The sequence below is a fragment of the Hippocampus guttulatus genome, chromosome 6 (genome assembly GCF_054856545.1).
Source record: "Hippocampus guttulatus isolate MCC_2025c chromosome 6, RoL_Hgut_1.0, whole genome shotgun sequence".
NCBI lineage: Eukaryota > Metazoa > Chordata > Actinopteri > Syngnathiformes > Syngnathidae > Hippocampus > Hippocampus guttulatus.
Genome location: NC_141266.1, coordinates 3,149,819 through 3,167,749, shown reverse-complemented (window position 1 = coordinate 3,167,749; position 17,931 = coordinate 3,149,819). Strand labels below are relative to the sequence as shown.

The 17,931-nt window shown below is 41.7% G+C and overlaps 1 protein-coding gene, 1 long non-coding RNA gene and 1 pseudogene across 3 annotated transcripts in view; 2 read left to right on the top strand and 1 right to left on the bottom strand.

Annotated features, from left to right (window-relative positions):
• LOC147203316 (eukaryotic translation initiation factor 3 subunit H) overlaps positions 1–17,931 on the bottom strand; it is a 109,584-nt gene that overhangs the window by 28,963 nt on the left and 62,690 nt on the right. For both annotated transcript variants that reach the window (XM_086114407.1, XM_086114408.1), the window contains one exon: positions 15,850–15,949. In XM_086114407.1, coding sequence (XP_085970533.1) covers positions 15,850–15,949 — 100 coding nt within the window. The remainder of the gene's footprint in view (positions 1–15,849; positions 15,950–17,931) is intronic.
• On the top strand, positions 9,432–10,370 carry LOC147203318 (uncharacterized). Its single transcript, XR_015101219.1, has 3 exons — positions 9,432–9,727; positions 10,164–10,220; positions 10,293–10,370. It is a non-coding gene; the product is annotated as an uncharacterized LOC147203318 (long non-coding RNA).
• LOC147203317 (uncharacterized) lies at positions 10,875–12,650 on the top strand (annotated as a pseudogene).

Genomic DNA, 17,931 nt, shown 5'->3' with positions numbered 1-17,931 from the left:
CCAGTGTGCAACGAAATGAATAGCTTTTCATCTTAAGATGAAACACACATTTTGAAGACGATCGGATATATTCTATATGAGGAGTTCGTTAAGATATGACCTTTAGGTAATGTCACACATGGTGTTCAATTCCCAAATGAGGGCAAAATGCCAGACCTCCTGGGCTATTCCATACAGCTCCAAATTTTCCCACAACTAGGTGCTACAGACCCATTTTTTGTAGCCATGTATGGCAACTTTTAATATATAATTTTTTTTACAAGGCCCAATGTGTGTGCAATGTTTGGTGAGTTTTCATTCACCCTTAGTTCCTCAGAGATGCAATTCTTTTCAGAGAAAAATAATTTGAGAATAACAACTGGCGCTAAAAGCAGCTAAAATAGGACCTCACAGCCATGGCATCTTTGGGGTTCTGGTACATTGAGATACAGTGAAACTCCTCTACAACGAAACCTACATGGTCGAAAATACCCCCTAGTGTGAAAAAATCTTCATGCATGAAAAAAAACCCCTGTTGTGTTATACAAAATCTTTTTCTCTGCTCTTGCCTCGCGACGAGATTCACTACAACGAAGTCTAATCCAACAGCGACCTCTACTGCTTCGTTCAGAAACAGCAACAGTAACCACCACACTGGTTTACACATGCGCAGTAGTCCAGGAAGTATTTCTTATTGTGAGTTTCAGACGCAGCAAGAAAGTTGCATTGCTAAAATGGCTACAAAACGGACCTTTGGATGTCAAGCAGCTAAGACAAGTAGAGCTCTGACGCTGGAAGAGAGGCTAAAAGTGATCAAAATGAAAGACGGAGCAAGCAAAATAAAAGACATTATCCAAGAAATTGATGTAAGTGAAAGTGAATGCTGATCGTAAATTTCGCAATTTCTTTCCCTTTTTTTCTTTCAACACTGACTATATGACGTGTAAAATAAGTGTATGCTCATATTTATGCACTATTGGAATAAAAATAAAGAGTACACGTACGTGTGTGTGTGTGTGTGTGTGTGTGTGTGTGTGTGTGTGTGTGTGTTTACATCTGAGATCGAATTTGCTACAGTGAAAACCCCCCTGCTGTGAAAATTTCTTGCTGCAAACATGATTTCGTTGTAGAGGAGTTTCACTGTATTGGCATATTGGAATTAGCATTTTTTCGAAAATGAAGTCCCGTAATTTCTGGACTATAAGCCGCTACTTTGGTCACGCTTTCAACCCTGCGGTTTATTCAATGATGCGGCCTGTTTAACGATTTTTCCAACGGCCGCCAGGAAGCGCTCGAGCAGAAAAGGTAACAATGGCACGCTATCATGAGTCACAGTAAAAACAACCGGCCATGAGAGGGCGCATTTCACCTGTGTTTTGAGCTGGACTGCAATCCGAAAGCAGTGTGGCTGGGTCAATGACAGACTTGACCGAACACTAAATTTTTATGAAGGCTTTATTCCCGACTGAACATAGACCGAACACTAAATTTTTATGAAGGCTTTATTCCCGACTGAACATAGAAAATGTACAGCATGAATAAAATAAGAGACTGAGATATGTCAAATGGGACTAACTAATAGAAAAGTATACAAAATAGACAACAGTAGTGGCTTGTGAGCATTTTCAGGCATATTTTATGTGCTCGAAACATGCGGAAAACAACTAATCTCCCCTGCTTCCCGGTTGTTCATACGACCCACCATACGCCACTGTTCAAACTCCCAAATTACGATATTTTCCTCTAAATATCAGCCGGGTTACAATGCCGATTGCAGATACATCAGGCCTGAATAAGCACAGCTCAGGATTCGTCTCACCACTTCATGGTCCAACTCTCACGAGATTTCCCACAAGATTATCCAACTCTCGCTTTAAAAGTGACAGACCTCCATTTATTAAACGAGGCAGCATTCACGACAACAGTCATAGTATTGTTCACCTGGTTAGATATGCCAAAAGAAAACCTCCCAAAAGACATTGTCGTGAAAGTTGACACAAAAGCGTGGATGGTAGAAAATCTAATGAAGGAATGGTTGACCGAGTGTGATGGCAAGCGAGGATTTTTTCATTTTAAAACAAAGCATTACTTACTCCATAGGGAATGGTGCCTTCTTTTTTTTTTTAACCAGCCGTGTGAGTGCTGTTTGACTGCCGTCCTGCTGCCGCGTTATTTGGAAGGAAAAGTTAAGGTTATGTTATGAAACCTCTTTCTGTGTACCGTCTTTCTTTGCAAATATCTCATGTTACAATATGGGCACTTGCGGTTTATAGACAGGTGCAGCTTGTATGTGTACAAAAAGTTTTTTCCTTTAAAAATGTAGTGGGTGCGGCTTATAGTGCTTATATGTGCTCGATAGTCCGGAAATCACGGTACATTAAAATACATGCCTTTGATCAAATATGGCCTCTATAAACGACAGAAAATGGGGCAAAATCTGAAAGGAAATCACAAATATCCCTTTTAAGTTTAGAGGAGGGCTTTTTGCAGGTACCGTATCGGGCTATTACATGTGCCTCCAACTTTCTGTGCATCTTGGTGAAACATTTTTTAAACTGCATGGATAGATGAACAATAAATTTATAAAATTGTGATTATTTTTTTAACTGTGATGCGTGTGCAAATATGTTTTCACGAATGTTAAGACCATCAAAATAGGCTTGTTTTCCACAAATATTAAGACAGCACGTCGCCAAGGCAAGAATGTTAAATAAAATAAAATGCTTTTCTTTTACTTTATATCTTCAACATCTTGAGATAAAACACCCATAGTTTCAAGACAAACTGATTAAATGTCTTGGGAGGATAGTTCTTTAACTAATGACTTCTACAATAGGCCAAAGAAGAGGGCCAAACTTGAAAGAAAATTCAAAATCGCGGTTTAGCATATGGCTCCAAGATACTTTTTTGAGGTCTTGGGCTGTTCCATGCAACTCCAAATTTTCATCGATCTTGACACGTGCAACCAGGCTTAGGCGCTTTCTTCACAAATTTGTAAGGGACACAACTAATATGGATTGTTTTTGAACTGCACAATTAACGAATGAAAAAAAAAAAATAAAAAGCAGCATGCTGTTTGTGTCATAATTAGACGCGACAATTGTTTAACTTCCTTGACTTCCAACTTAGGGTGTGTTGCTTGGTTTATCATTCATATCTCATTAGACACATAAGACACTTGAGAAGTATTAGTACAAACCCAATTTCAATTACCGTATTTTCACGACCATTCGGCGCACCGTATTGTTGGGCGCAGTCTCAGTAATGGCTGCTATTTCTGTGTTTGACACATACACAAAACAAACTGTATTATTGGGCGCAGCCAGGCATGGTAAAACATACGCCAGCTTAAACATACGGCATATGCATGCACGCATGCTAAAAACACGTTTTTAAAAAGGCAACGGAAGCAAAACTGAGTTCGGTTGTACTTTATTTAGCCATTTTACAATGTACTCACGTTTTTCTCTTCACCTCTTACACGCTCACCCTTCACTCATTGGCGACTGGTACCTGCTAGGGGCGTGCCTTTAGCGTCCTCTTACACGCCCACCCTTCACTCATTGGCGACTGGTACCTGCTAGGGGCGTGCCTTTAGCGTCCTCTTACACGCCCACCCTTCTTTCATTGGCGACTAGTACCTGCTAGGGACGTGCCTTTAGTGTCCTCTTACACGCCCACCCTTCACTCATTGGCGGACTTCCACATGCCTGTCGTCACTCACTCTGCCTTTTCTCTATATAAACAGCGTGTCGGCCAGAAGCACTCTCAGTCATGCTTTGGAACTCGGCTCATACACTTGACGCTCCGCTCCGCATTATAAGACGTCCTGTCCATTTTGGAGAAAATTTAAGACTTTTAATGGCGCCTTATCGTCATGAAAATACGGTAAGTTTGGACATTGCCATAAGGTCCAAGTCAATGCATAAATAAATATACAGGAGCATGATCATCTTTTGTCCATTTACAAAAGGCCTTCAGATTTTGTTCTCACAAAAACCTGTAATTTTCAAGGGTGAAAAAAAAATCTAAATTTCTACTAGGTGTTGCATAGACATTGAGAAGAGGAATTCAACTTCCATCTATATGGCCCCCTACCCAAAGTAAATCTTCCATAACCCAAACTCTACTTTCCGCTTCGGCAATTATGTGATGAAGATTTGCCAGCTCGCATTTAATGTCATTCTATTGTTGTTTCATGTCCTTACAAACGTCCCGTATCTCCTCCAAAACTTTAACCAGGGCCCATAACTTCGTTAGGTTTAGGGTTAGCATTAACCTCAGCATTCAGTGTTCGAGTGCTGTTCCCCCTTATTCACGTTATTACAGGTTCTTCCGCAGTATTCTTCCTGCTTGAATCCTTTCTCCCCATGTTTGCCACTCTTTCTTCAGTTTCATCAAGTTTAAAAGTTTAAAAACCCAGAAAGAGTAGAGTGTATTCCTGGATCCAGAGCCCCTGACATTGAAGCTAACCTTAGGGCAGGCACGTCCAGCTCCGGGCCTGGAGGGCCACTGTCCTGCCTGTTTTCCAGCTCTCTGGGCTGCAACACACCTGATTCAGATGATCAGCTCATCAGCCAGCTCTGAAGCAGCATTAGAACGATCTTGATTATTTGAATAAGGTGTTTCGCTCCTGGGAGAGCTAGAAAACAGGCAGGACAGCAGCCCTTGAGGACCGACTTTGGACACCCCTGCCTTCGGGAGCCGACACGCAACAGACCTACACACCAGCGAGAAGCTAACAACACTAGCTACTCTGACATAGTGATACACGTTGGCTCCAATGACACTAGGATAAGACAATCAGAGATCATAAAGAAGAACATAGCCTCGTGATCTCGCCAGAAAGATAAGTCGGCATCAAGTAATTGTCTCTGGCCCCTTGCCTGGAAGAGGCAATGAGAGGTTGAGCAGATTATTCTCACTTAATCTGTGGCTGGCTAGGTTTTGTAGTGAACAGGGACTTGAGTTTGTAGATAACTGGCCCACTTTCTGGGGCCGACCTGACCTGCTGAGGTTGGATGGCCTTCACCTTAATCAGGAAGGCACCATCACTCTTTCTAGGAACAAAGATTACTGTTTGAGCTTTCCACGACAATCCACATTAGAGTAGCCCAGGTTGCAGGTTATTAGCGAGCCTGTAAGGACAGGTGTGGAGTCTGTAGGGCTAGAGCCAACAAGCCCTATGCGAGACTTTAACAACATAGTTCATTTTTTTACATAGATTAGATGGTCACATTCAACATCGTGATACACTACCTATTGCTGCACTGTATACTGACTATAGACTGTCGTATACTGCTTTCTACTGAGTTGGTGCTACTAGACAAGTTTTGGCATTATATGTCGTTTGGTCATATTGAAGATACAGTGTCTGCTTCCAAAGTAAGTATTCAAGAGATATTATTTTTGAGATAATACATATTAGAGATAATAACATTTGCAACCTCCCGTCACACCAATTGACGAACAATACGGGACCCAGAAAACGCAATCTTGTTCATACAGTTGCAATAAAAAGTTCGTGAACCTTTGGAATTACCTGGATTTCTGCATAAATTGGTCATAAAATGTGTTCTGATCATCTAAGTCACAACAATGGACACAGTCTGCTTGAACAAATACCACACAAAAAACTATGCTCTTGTATATTTTTACTGAACAGACCATGTAAACATTCACCATAAGTGGTAAGTGAACCGTTGGATCTAATAACTGGTTGACCCTCCTTTGGCAACAACAACCTGAATCAAATATTTCCTGTAGTTGCAGATCAGACCTGCACAACGGTCAGGAAGAATTTTGGACCATTCCTCTTTCCAAAACTATTTGAGTTCAGCAATGTTCTTGGGATGTCTGGTGTAAGTCACTCTCTTGGGATCATCCATTCTGACTGGGCCAATCCAGAAGGCGTATTTTATTCTGTTGATTTACTTCTAGTTTTGGGTCATTGTCCTGTTGCATCACTCATCTTCTGTTGAACTTCAATTGGTGGACAGATGGCATTAAGGTCTTCTGCAAAATGTCTAGGTAAACTTGGGAATGTATTTTACCTTCAATAATAGCAATCTGTCCCGGCCCTGAGGTAACACAGTGGCCCCAAACCATGATGCCGCCTCCACCATACTTCACAGTTGGGATGAGGTTTTGATGTTTGTGTGCTGTGCCTTTTTTCTCCTTTAGTGTTGCGTGTTCTGTCCAATAAACACAACTTTGGTTTCACCTGTTCACAGATTATTTTGCCAGTAGTGCTGTGGAACATCCAGGTGATCTTTTGCGAACTTCAAATGTGCAGCAATGTTTTTTGGACAGCAGTGGCTTCCTACGTGGTGTCCTTCCATGAACTCCATTCTTGTTCATTGTTTTGCGTATTGTGGAGTTGTCCACAGAGATGTTGGCATGTGCCAGAGATGTTTGTCTTTAGCTGACACTCTAGGATTCTTCTTCACTTCTGAGCATTCTGCGCTGTGCTCTTGCAGTCATCTTTCGAGGACGGACACTTCTAGATTAGCAACAGTGATGAACATTTTATAATAATAATAATAATAATAATAATAATACATTTTATTTATAAGCGCCTTTCAAGACACCCAAGGACACTTTACAATAACAAAAAACACAAAACAATACTGGTTGAGCAGCGGCAGCCAAACGCGCCAGCGTTCACTCAACCCGGAAGTCAGAAAGAAACCACAAGGGAGCAAGAGGGGGAGAAAAAAAACCATGCTCGAACAATCCTCATTTTGAGGATAATTTGAGTTAGTCAAAAAACTCCTGCACAAGCATATGACAGTTACAACAGGTCACAAGACATAAACAATGAAGATGGTAATACAAGGGAGTGCATGAGGGAAGGGGTGATGGTGGGGGACTAGCTTCCGTGCATACTTTCATCAGGGGAAGGTCGAGATAGCAGATGTTGTTTTGGTAGCAGGCTGCCCAAGAATTTAAGACAGCCTTGAGTCCGTGGCTTATGTCTCTTTCGTGGCGTCGATCAGCCAAATCTGTGATTTCTGTCAATATTTGAGCACGGATTCCAGTTTCTCCAAGTTCTTGACCATCTTGCAGAGACGCTCCAAAACCGCAACAGTTTGTGGTTGAGCACAGTCTGAGTCTGAGTGTTGGACATCCGCACTAAGCCATCCTTAGACCGGCAGCCTCTTCACTTCCAATAATGCCACTCCCGTCGGTTGAATTTTGCGATGGATCAGGAAACTGCTAACACCAAACAGCAGCACACCTGTTATCGGAAGGCCGATCATGTAGATGTCATCCACATCCTCAACGGACAGTGTTGACAGGCACACCATTCTCCGCTTCCTCCAAGGATCTAGGGTGTACCCAGCAGCAGAAGTCCCCGAGGGGCAAGTAGGCTCCTCACTGCCTGCTCTTCTCGTCGAGAAAATTTTGTCGATGGCATCGAGAGACCAGCCAACCAATTCCACGTTTGTTTTTAGGATGAAAATACAACAGGAGGCTAGTAAAGTCAGACAAAGACAGCACATGGACTGAGTTGCGAGCAGGGAAGGGTGGGGACAGGGGCAGAAAGCAAAAGCGTCCGCCTTCGTCGAGAGCCAAGCAAGAATTTTCCATTTCTAGACAATTTGTCTTACCGTGCACTGATGGACATCAAGGCTTTTAGAGATACTTTTGTATTCCCAGCTTTATGCATGTCAACAGTCCTTAATCTTAGGTCTTCTGAGAGCTCTTTTGTGCAAGGCATGGTTCACATCAGACGATGCATCTTGAAAATAGCAAACTCCAAACTGGTGTTTTTTTTTTTTATAGAGCAGGGAAGCTTTACCCAACACCTTCAATCCCATCTCATTGATTAGACTCCAGGTTGCTGAGTTCTGACTCCTATTTGTTCATTAGTCTAAGGCGGGGGTTCGCAACACACGGCTCTTTTGCGCCCCTAGTTGCTCCCTAGAGCTTTTTCAAAAATGTTTGAAAATTGAAAAAGATGGGAAATATATTTCTTTTGTTTTAATATGGTTTCTGTCAGAGGACAAACATGACACAAACATTATTAACATTTTCCGATGCTGTAAAAATGTGTCGAATAAAGATTAAATGTCGATTAAACATTTCGTCAACGAATATTTGCGTCATCGCCTGCGACACACATTTCTATTAGCAGGGCGACACACATTTCTATTAGCAGGGCGGGATGTCAGTCAGGGGGCTGTTATAAAAAACAAAACAAAAAAAACCCCCAGCTGCCTTTCATGTACAATTCACCGAGGTTACCTGCTAAGAATGGGAATCTGGGCGGCCAAGAGAAGCATTTTTAAACGGTACACGTGAGCTACGATAGTTAGCACACTGCGAAAGTGCATCCCGTGCCTCGTTCATTTTAGCGGCCGTTATGGCTGTTGCTCATTACGGAATGCGTGTGTAAGTGTGTGGGTATGCAGTAACGGGTCGATCGCAGGAGGTTGGTTTTTCGAAAAGTAGATCTTCCGTCAAAAAAGTTTGAGCACCCCTCCTCAACAGGATGAACTGCAGGGGGGAAAAAACTTAAATGCTTGTTGTGTATTTGTAGCCAACTTAGTCATGTTGATAGCAGGCTAATATAGCTTATATAGATACATACATACAGCATGTGTTGCCTTCATTATAAGGCTTTTTATTTTTTGCGGCTCCAGACATATTTGTTTTTTTGTTTCTTTTGGTCCAAGATGGCTCTTTCAACATTTTGGGTTGCCAACCCCTGGTCTAAGGATTGACATACTTTTTCCACACCGCACTGTGAATGTTTACATGGTGTTCAATAAAAAAATCATGAACATAATTATTGGTGTGGTATTAGTTCAAGCAGACTGTGTTTGTCTATTGTTGTGACTTAAATGAAGGGCAGAAAACATTTTATGACCAATTTATGCAAAAATCCAGGTAATTCCACATAACTTGTTCTTGCAACTGTACTGCGATGAACTCATTTACACCCTTTGACGTATAAATACGTCAATTAGCGCATAGCCGTTCCCTCCCCATGACGTATTAATACGTCAATCACGCGTTTTCATGGGGGAGGGTGCAAGAGAGTCCGATGCAACTTCTCACCACAGGATTAGGCTTGACGGCAATGTTAAATAGCAAAAAAATGGCCATCGGGTGGCAGTGGTGCAAAAATCAACCAGGATCACGCCGCAGAAGTAGTAGAAAGGGCGTACAGTGAAGGAGGGGCGTATGTGGATAGTGGATTGGAACATTAGCAACGAGCAACGATGGAGAAAAGGAAATAACTAACTAAAAATGATTTTTTTTCAGTATAAAAGCGTCCTCGAAACAAAACAACAAGGAGATGGTGTTTGTGTGGAAGAGAAAATGACGCTTCGGTCACTAATCGAAAGCGGCACCCGTCAAACGAACGTCGGCCTGCACAAACATGACGTGCTACATGCAGCCCGCAAAACTCACGCCGAGTTTCGAGTTCATCTGATGAAGATGAACTTGCTCCACGTCCGCGATCATCGCTTGGCAGAGCATTTTGTGCCTCCCGATGCCCCACATCGCCCACAAATCGTCTCCCCGGCGACTTCCAGCGATGACGGCAAAGAGGCTGCATTGCTTCGCATGGCCGATGCCGGGCACACGTCAGCGATTCGTTGGAATCGTCTCGTAAAGACGACGGCGAAAACGATGAATTGGAGAGCGATTTGGATCCCGATGTCGGACGAATATGTGCCTTCGGACATAACGGAAAGCAGCTGAGAGTCCTCGCCAGAGCCGCTGGAACGAGGAGGTAACTGCTGACTAGCTTGCAAGTTCCCATTCAAAACTTCATCACTTCTTATGCCTCCTCAGTCACTTTTATGCACCGCTACATTCCTCGCTATACTATGAAGTTGCCAGTAACACTCATCATTTATGTACGGTTGATGCGTCTCGTAGATGTGGATGAAAATATGCGCTGACTTGCATGTCGGCACAGGTTTAAAAAAAAAAAAAAAAACAGGACACATTTGGTCCGCTCAGCTCTGCTAAAACCACTAGTGTTAAATTCATATTCCATTTCATTTCAAATTGGATGCTGAGCAACGTGGAATGAATGGTGTAAATAGCAGTGTGCGAGCATGTATGTGTGTGTGTGAGAGATGTTGAAATGTAAGTGGAAAGCAACAATAAAAAAAATAGAAAAATAAAAGTGTGGTAATTGTACATACTTCTATACATTACAGATTGTCCAACCAGAAGCCAAAAGATGACGACTCCTCGCTTTGGTGGTGGAAAGAAAGGTAAATAAAATTATTGTACCTCACTCTGCAGCAAGATATATTTGCAACTTTTTATGTTTCTATAATTTATAGGTCGTGCATCTGGACGTGGTGGGATGAATCGATGGTGACAAACTGGATGGAAGCCAAAAACCATCTTCTCTACAGCTGCACTTTTGTTCATAGTTCAATAGTTTTGTTGTGTGCAAATAAATTATTTTGCTACAAAAACATTATTTGTAATGTTCTTTTGTAGGAGGAACACATTATTGAGGTATTTGAGCTGCCACAAAAGCAAAAAATAGTGTAAAACTTGAAATGATGCTTGAAATGCATGCTTTTACAAAAAGCTCATTTTTTCTGGATTTCTGGAGAAAATCGGCCTTTTCCATCAAACTTAGCAGTTTTCTAATGCTGATTGCCAACGAACGGAGAAAGATAGAAACAAACTTTTTTTTCTGCTGGAAGAAGAGAGTCTCACCTTTCTTTTGACGGGTTGCATGTATATATAGCCATAGAACAGAAAATTCTGTGGGCCTTGCAAATCAGTCAAAATTCAGTAAAATGTGAGGGATTGAGGGGGTTGCTCCAGTGAAAAGGGGTGGTATTCAATGAGTTAAGATCCCGGTAATATTGAAGAGCTCAGATCAACCTACCCTATTGAAACTCTGCGTTATGAATATTAGATCTCTCTCTTTGAAAGCCCTCTGAGTTAATGACCTCATTAGAGATGATAACTCATAAAGTTCGCAGACGACACCACGGTCATCGGTCTCATCAAAGACGGCGACGAGTCTGCGTACCGCCAACAAGTGGAGCAGCTGGAGCTCTGGTGCAGCCGACACAACCTCGGGCTGAACACGCTCAAGACTGTAGAGATGATCGTGGACTTCAGGAAACATTCTTCTCCACAGTTGCCCCTCACACTATCCAACTGCCCTGTGTCAACCGTCGAGACCTTCAAGTTCCTGGGAATCACAGTCTCCCAGGACATGAAGTGGGAAGTCAACACCATCTCCATCCTGAAAAGGGCCCGGCAGAGGATGTACTTCCTGAGGCTGCTGAGGAAGCATGGCCTGCCACAGGAGGTGCTATGACAGTTCTACACGGCAGTCATCGAATCAATCCTGTGTTCTTCCATCACGGTTTGGTTTGGGGCCGCCACAAAAAAGGACAAAATCCGACTTCAACGGACAGTTAGGACGGCGGAAAAAATCGTTGGCACCGCCCTACCCACTCTTGAGGACTTGCACACTGCAAGAATCGAGACAAGGGCACGGAAAATCCTCCTGGATCCCCCGCACCCTGCCCACCACCTTTTCCAGCTACTCCCCTCAGGCAGACGCTACAGATCCATGCGCACCAAATCCAGTAGACACTTAAACAGCTTCTTCCCTCTAGCCATTAACTCCTTAAACAGTCACTGACGTAGTCACTCTTCTTGTACTACAAATACTGCTACTGGTTACTCTAAAATGGTTCAATGATTTGTTTACGATGATACTAATGCAGCGTGTTATACCGGAGACAAATTCCTTGTGTGTTCTACATACTTGGCCAATAAAGATAATTCTGATTCTGAAGCTTAACATGATTGGTCTTTACAAGACGTGGTTAAAACCTAATACGTTTTTAACCACTAAATGAAGCCCCTTTGTGAGTTCACAAGTAGCACGTCCTCGTAAAAAAGGGTGGGGATGTAGCCCTTATTTCCGAATCTGCTCTCAAATTTAGTCCTTGCTCAAATAACGCCTTTAAAACGTTTTAAGTTCTTGTTATGGGATCGACAGCTTCGTTGCAGTTTTATCTTTCAGTGATTTATTGTCGTCCTGGCCCATACACTGGCTATCTAGATTAATTTTCTGCATTTATGGCTGGCTTGGTGACTCATGGAGATAATATACTAATAATGGGTGACTTTAATATTCATATGAATATCCTGACGGAACCACTTACCGTGGCGTTTCAGACAGTTGATACTTTTGGTTTCATGCAGATAATAGACAAAGCGACCCATAAAAAATGGTAACACTAGACATTTGGTACTTGGCTAGCAACCTCAAATGTAATGGTACTACCGTATACCAGTGCTATATCTGACCATTACTTGATAAAATTTGAAGTCTTAGTCAAGGCCATGATCATGACCACAATCAAAGCTATTAGCTCTTTAACCACAACTTCGCTCTCTGAGCTACTGCCTCTGGCAACTGCTTCCTTTTCTTCTTATAAGGGTTTGATTGATTATGTCATGAACAATTTCAATGCTGTTCTGTTAAATGCGCTCGACACGGTTGCACCATTAAGTCTTAAAACACATAGGAGGCTTACTCCATGATTTACTGATGAAAGTGCACTCTCAAAGAATTAGGTAGGAAACTTGAGCGCAAATAGCGTGTGATTAAACTTGATGTCTTCCATCAGGCATGGTGCAATTGCTTGCTGAAATAAAGAGCACTTGTTTTAGCCAAAAGTAATTATATTTCAAGAACAATCAACATCAATAAGAAATAAAATGAAATATGTACTATATTTGCTACAAAATGAGACTAGTAACATACCTGGTAGCTTTTCTTTCCACTGACTCACTGTCTCTCACTTGACCTTCCGCCGATCACCACACAAGAGAGCGTTACTCAGCTGATGTTGTGCAACGAACTTTTGAAGCCAGCCACGTGACGTTTCGAAGTCCTTGATGCCCATAGTTAGTGCTATAAAACTCACCTTCTCACTAATTAGCAGTCCAGTTAGCGGAAGTTTTTTACCACGATAACAGGTAAAGCATTCCAGGAAACGTTCGTTTACTCGACTGTTCGTCAAGCCACAAGCAATTTACTCTGAGCAGGTAATCAGATTGCATTCCACTCTCTCTTCCACAGTCATTACTGTTCCTCTTCGTTTGGATGCCACAATCTACAGGATGTCACTGTAGATGAATTAAATAAAAAATCCTTCGCGATTCCAGTAAAACTCATGCCAAAAGAGTCACCTCCATGTCACAGTTTTGGATCCAATGAGAGTAAATAGCGGCGCGGACACAGTTAATCCGTAGGACCGAGTGGGACTTGCTTGAGTTAGCGCGACTGCGTTCCGTATGGCTTCCGGACCTTCTGTTGTTATGAATCGATTATTAATATAATATTGTAGTTGGAATTTTAATGCATAGGTTTTTTATTCCGGGTGAGGGAATTTCCATTTGACAGAAGTCCGTAGGTGGGAATACTTACTGTACTTATTTGATATAGTGGCATTGCTAATGCAACAGCAGCCAATCTCCAATAGGTGGCCCCATTCAGCTCACGACTCTATGCATTTTTTTTACTTATTAGATTCAGCTCATTAGGGACGAGATTAAAGACACCATCCCCAAAAAAAACAGTCAAAATCTGCAATAATGATGTTAAGGGGCGTATTAAGGCAAACAGTTGTCTGAAAACTTTTTCTCACTTTCAAAAAGGTATCTCTTGAAAGTCTTACAAAACTGTTTCGTGCAGCAAAACAGACAACTTGGGTGCTTGACCCGCTTCCTGGCAAACTTGTTGAAGATCTGTTTATGATCTTGGGACCGTCCATCTTAAATATTATTAATATATCAGTATCCTCTAGCATTTTACGAGCAGTGTTTAAGACTGCTGTTATTCGAACCCTTCTTAAGCGACCAAACCTCAAGCCAGAGTTTCTGTAATGATCGGCCTGTTTCAAATCTCCCGTTTATTTAGAATATTCTTGAAAAAGTCATACCGCAACAGCTTAATGATAACATGGCCACTAATAATCAATTTGAACCGTTTCAGTCAGGGTTTAAGGCCCACCATCCTCCTGAAACGGCGATCAATGTGATCAATGATCTTCTCCTAGCCATGGACTCCGATACCTCATCAATATTATTATTACTCGATCTTAGCACTGCCTTTGAAACCATCGATCATAAGATACTATGAGAACGCCTCAGAACGTATGTGGGTATTTCAGGCTCCACTCTTTCCTGGTTTAGTTCTTACCTCTCAGAGAGGACGCACCATGTAATTTATGGTAAAACGACTTCTGAGTTTTGTAATGTTACATGTGGAGTCCCACAAGCATTAGCACATGGCCCTTTCATTCTATATGCTTCCGCTCGGTGACATCATATGTAAATAATAGGTTTCACTGTTATGCTGATGATACCCAACTATATACAGTATGTCGTTGGAAATAACTAACCCGCGCATCTGCTATAATCTCAAAGAGTGACTTGCTGAGATAAAACAATGGATGACTTAATGTTTTGCTTCTTAACCCCAATAAAAGAAGGTGATTATTGGCCCTGCTTGGCATTGGCACATATTCAAGGACACTACTCTCAGCCTCGATAAATGTACCATTATTCAGAGTGAATCAACAAAAAAATCTCTGTGTTGTATTTGATTCAATGCTCTCTCTTTTCACCTTTGCACTATTGCTAAGATAGGTCCCATTCTATCTCCTAGTGAGGCAGAAATCATAATTCATGCATTTGTTACGTCTCACCTCGATTATTGCAACACATTACTCTCTGGTCTTCCCATGTCCAGCTTGCAGTTGGTACAAAGGGCTGCAGCTAGACTCCTGACAAGGATGAGGAAGTTCGATCACATTACCCTGATACTAGCCAACTTGCATTGGCTTCTGGTCCATTTTGAGATGTGATTTCAAGGTTTTGCTACTTACTTCGACTTAGCACCTTCCTATCTTGTTAATTTAGTGACACCGTACATTCTGCCTCGAACTCTTCATTCTTTTTAGCGATTCTGAGAGCCAAAAAGACGGCCGCAGTTTCTAGAGCGTTTTCTATTCGGCCTCAAGTGCTCTGGAATGCCCTTCCCACAGTAATTTGAGCAGCTACCTCAGTTGAAATGTTTTAAACCCAATTTAAGACTCATTTCTATACTCTTGCATTTTGTTGAACTATATGTTGGCCTAATTATACTGCCGCTTCCTCTGTTTATCCTTCCCCCTCCTCTCTGATCCGCGGGGGCGAGGTGGTGACGACCCAATTGGATGCCGCTGTACAGATTCTGCTCCGATCGATATGGACATGATTTGCCCAGACTGAGCTGTACAAGAGCTGGGTCGACCACTCAGAGGCGTTGCTATGAAGATTTCTTCATTGACCAAGTGGGCCGGGTTTAGAAGGAATCTCCCTGTCGCCTTTTCATCTTGTTAAATTGACTTTTATACCATTCTAATTAACATTGTATTGTACTACATCATGTCAAATGTTGGCCACTCAGCATCCATTGCAGCCTGGTCATACTGGAGGCCCCTCGAAGGTTTCTCATTTTTCACCAGATGGGATTGTTTTGGGTTTTTCCTTGCCCTTCTGGGCGTTAATGTCAAGGGATGTCGTTAATGTTTGTCAACTGTGGGCATGTGAAGCCCTTTGAGTTATTCAGGGCTATATAAATTAATGTCACTTGACTCTGGACTAATTGGGATCCCACTTGTGTCTTAGGTTAAATTTATGTCTATGACCCCAAGGTATGTCCATCCCAAAGGGGACTTTTGCATCAGGAATTCAAGTCAAAAGTCAATCAACCTCGGTATTCATCTTTAGTCCACAAGTCGAATGTGATCGACTGGTTGGGCACTTGATGTACAGTATATGACGTATTTACATTGAGCTACAAACCCTTCAGGTGTGAAATCTTTCTCTTTGCAGATCTCCATGAGCTTAGGAGTGAGTCTGTAGGCCTTCAGAGACAGGGAGCCTTGGGCTGTCTTTATAGGGTCTGAAATGGGGGGGGGGGGGGGGGAAGCAGAGAGATGCTCAACATTTTTCCTTTAACAGTACAATTCATGCAATAATGGTAGCACTAAATACATAATCATGACATGACGTGTGCCGCTGCCTACAAACGGCATGGAGTCAAAGAAGACAACAGTGCAATAATCCAATAAACTGTCTGAGGGTGTTTTAGTTTTACCTTGGGGAAACGTGTTGATCATCCATTTATATATTTTTCTCGCATCGGATGTGGTATTGCTTTTTTGAATGTTCTGGACTCCTATTTCCATATCCGCGTTGCATTAAACAATATTGCTCCCTGGTTTCCAAAGTGGAAGTCTGGGTGGATATAACTCAATATGACATGAGACATTCTTTTCTAGAACACAAACAAGTTGATGGAGAATCTCTGCTGGTTGCAACCAAGTAATACACTATTTTTTACCTCACTCATTTAGGAAACCATCACCAATAAATTCCTGGAAATCATCATCATTGTAACTATTTTTGTAAATGTACAGAAAGCAACCAGTATGGTTCACAAATCACTACAGTAAGGATCAGCTATTGGTTCATGCTACTGTATCGAGGAGCTTCTAAGAGAAAACAAACCTAAACCGTAAATTTGGAGTTAACGTGAGAAACCGCACACAATCAAGTTAAAGTTGTCTCCAGTTACGTACCTCATTTATAATTGCAATAAAAGTGTTCAAACCCCTACTCAAATGCTAAGTTTTTGGGATTCTAAAAAAATTGACCAAAACGAATAATTCCACAACTTTTATTCTACCACTGGTGTGACCTAATTATATGACTTAATTTTTAAAAAAAATTTAAAATCTTTTAAAAAACATTCACCCTACTGCAGGGTGAATGTGAGTGTCGGTGAAGATAGCAACGGTTGAGTTTCCGTCAGTTCAAGGTGGCCAACGTTTTCCAACAGTTAGTTTTTTTCTTGTTGGAAGGAAGTTCTGTCAAAATGTGTTCATGTCGTGAAGGAAGACTGGTGTGGGTGAAATTTTGTCGAAATTGCCTTGTGACAAGAAAAAACAAAACAGTTGGCGGACATCTGGAGAACATTCGGTGAATGCTTGCAACCTTGAATGAGTTCATCAACCCAATTTTAATATCACACAGGGACTGCTCAAAGAAATTAAAAGATGCAGTTTCTAAATGCCAATTTAATTTATGAAGGCACAAAAAAATATCCAAAACTACCTGACCCTATAGGAAAAAGGAATTGCCCCTCTTTATTAAATCTAAAACTAACTAACTAACGACAGTTTTGGGAAGGCCAATTCAATCTCACAGGCAAAACCCGAGCACCACATTGAATCAAGAAACAAATAAAATAAATAGAATCTGTCAGAAAAAGTGAAGTGAAGGCTACAAGATCTCAAGAAAGAAACACATCATGCCAGGAAGAAATTAGAAAAAAAGTTATTGAAATCTATCAGTCTGGAAAAGGTTACAAAGCAATTTCTAGGATTTTGGGGCTTCAGCAAACCACTATCAGAGCCATTAACTACAAACGGAGAAAACTGGGAACAGTGGCAAATATTCCCAGGAGTGGTCGACCAGCTAAAATTACTCCAAGAGTGTGACAAGGACTCATCCAAGAGGTTGTAAAAGAACCTAGAACAAGACTTTTGGAAAAAACATTCTGTGGACTGAAGAGTCAAAAACGGAACTTTTTAGAAGATGTGCGGCCATGTCTGAGGTAAAATCGCACAGAAATTGATAAAAAGAACATCATGCCAACAGTGAAGGATGGTGGTGGCAGCATACTGTGATGTAAGGGACAATGCATTCTGCTGTCTACCAGAAAATCCTGGAGGAGAACAACCAACAAACAGTTTGCGCTCTTCGATCATGCAGCAACGACAAGAGTCCGAAATACACCAGACAGTCCACCTTTTAATGGTTTTAAATAAATAAATAAATAAAAAATAAATTTTGGTTTTGGAGTGGCCAAGTGAAAGTCTG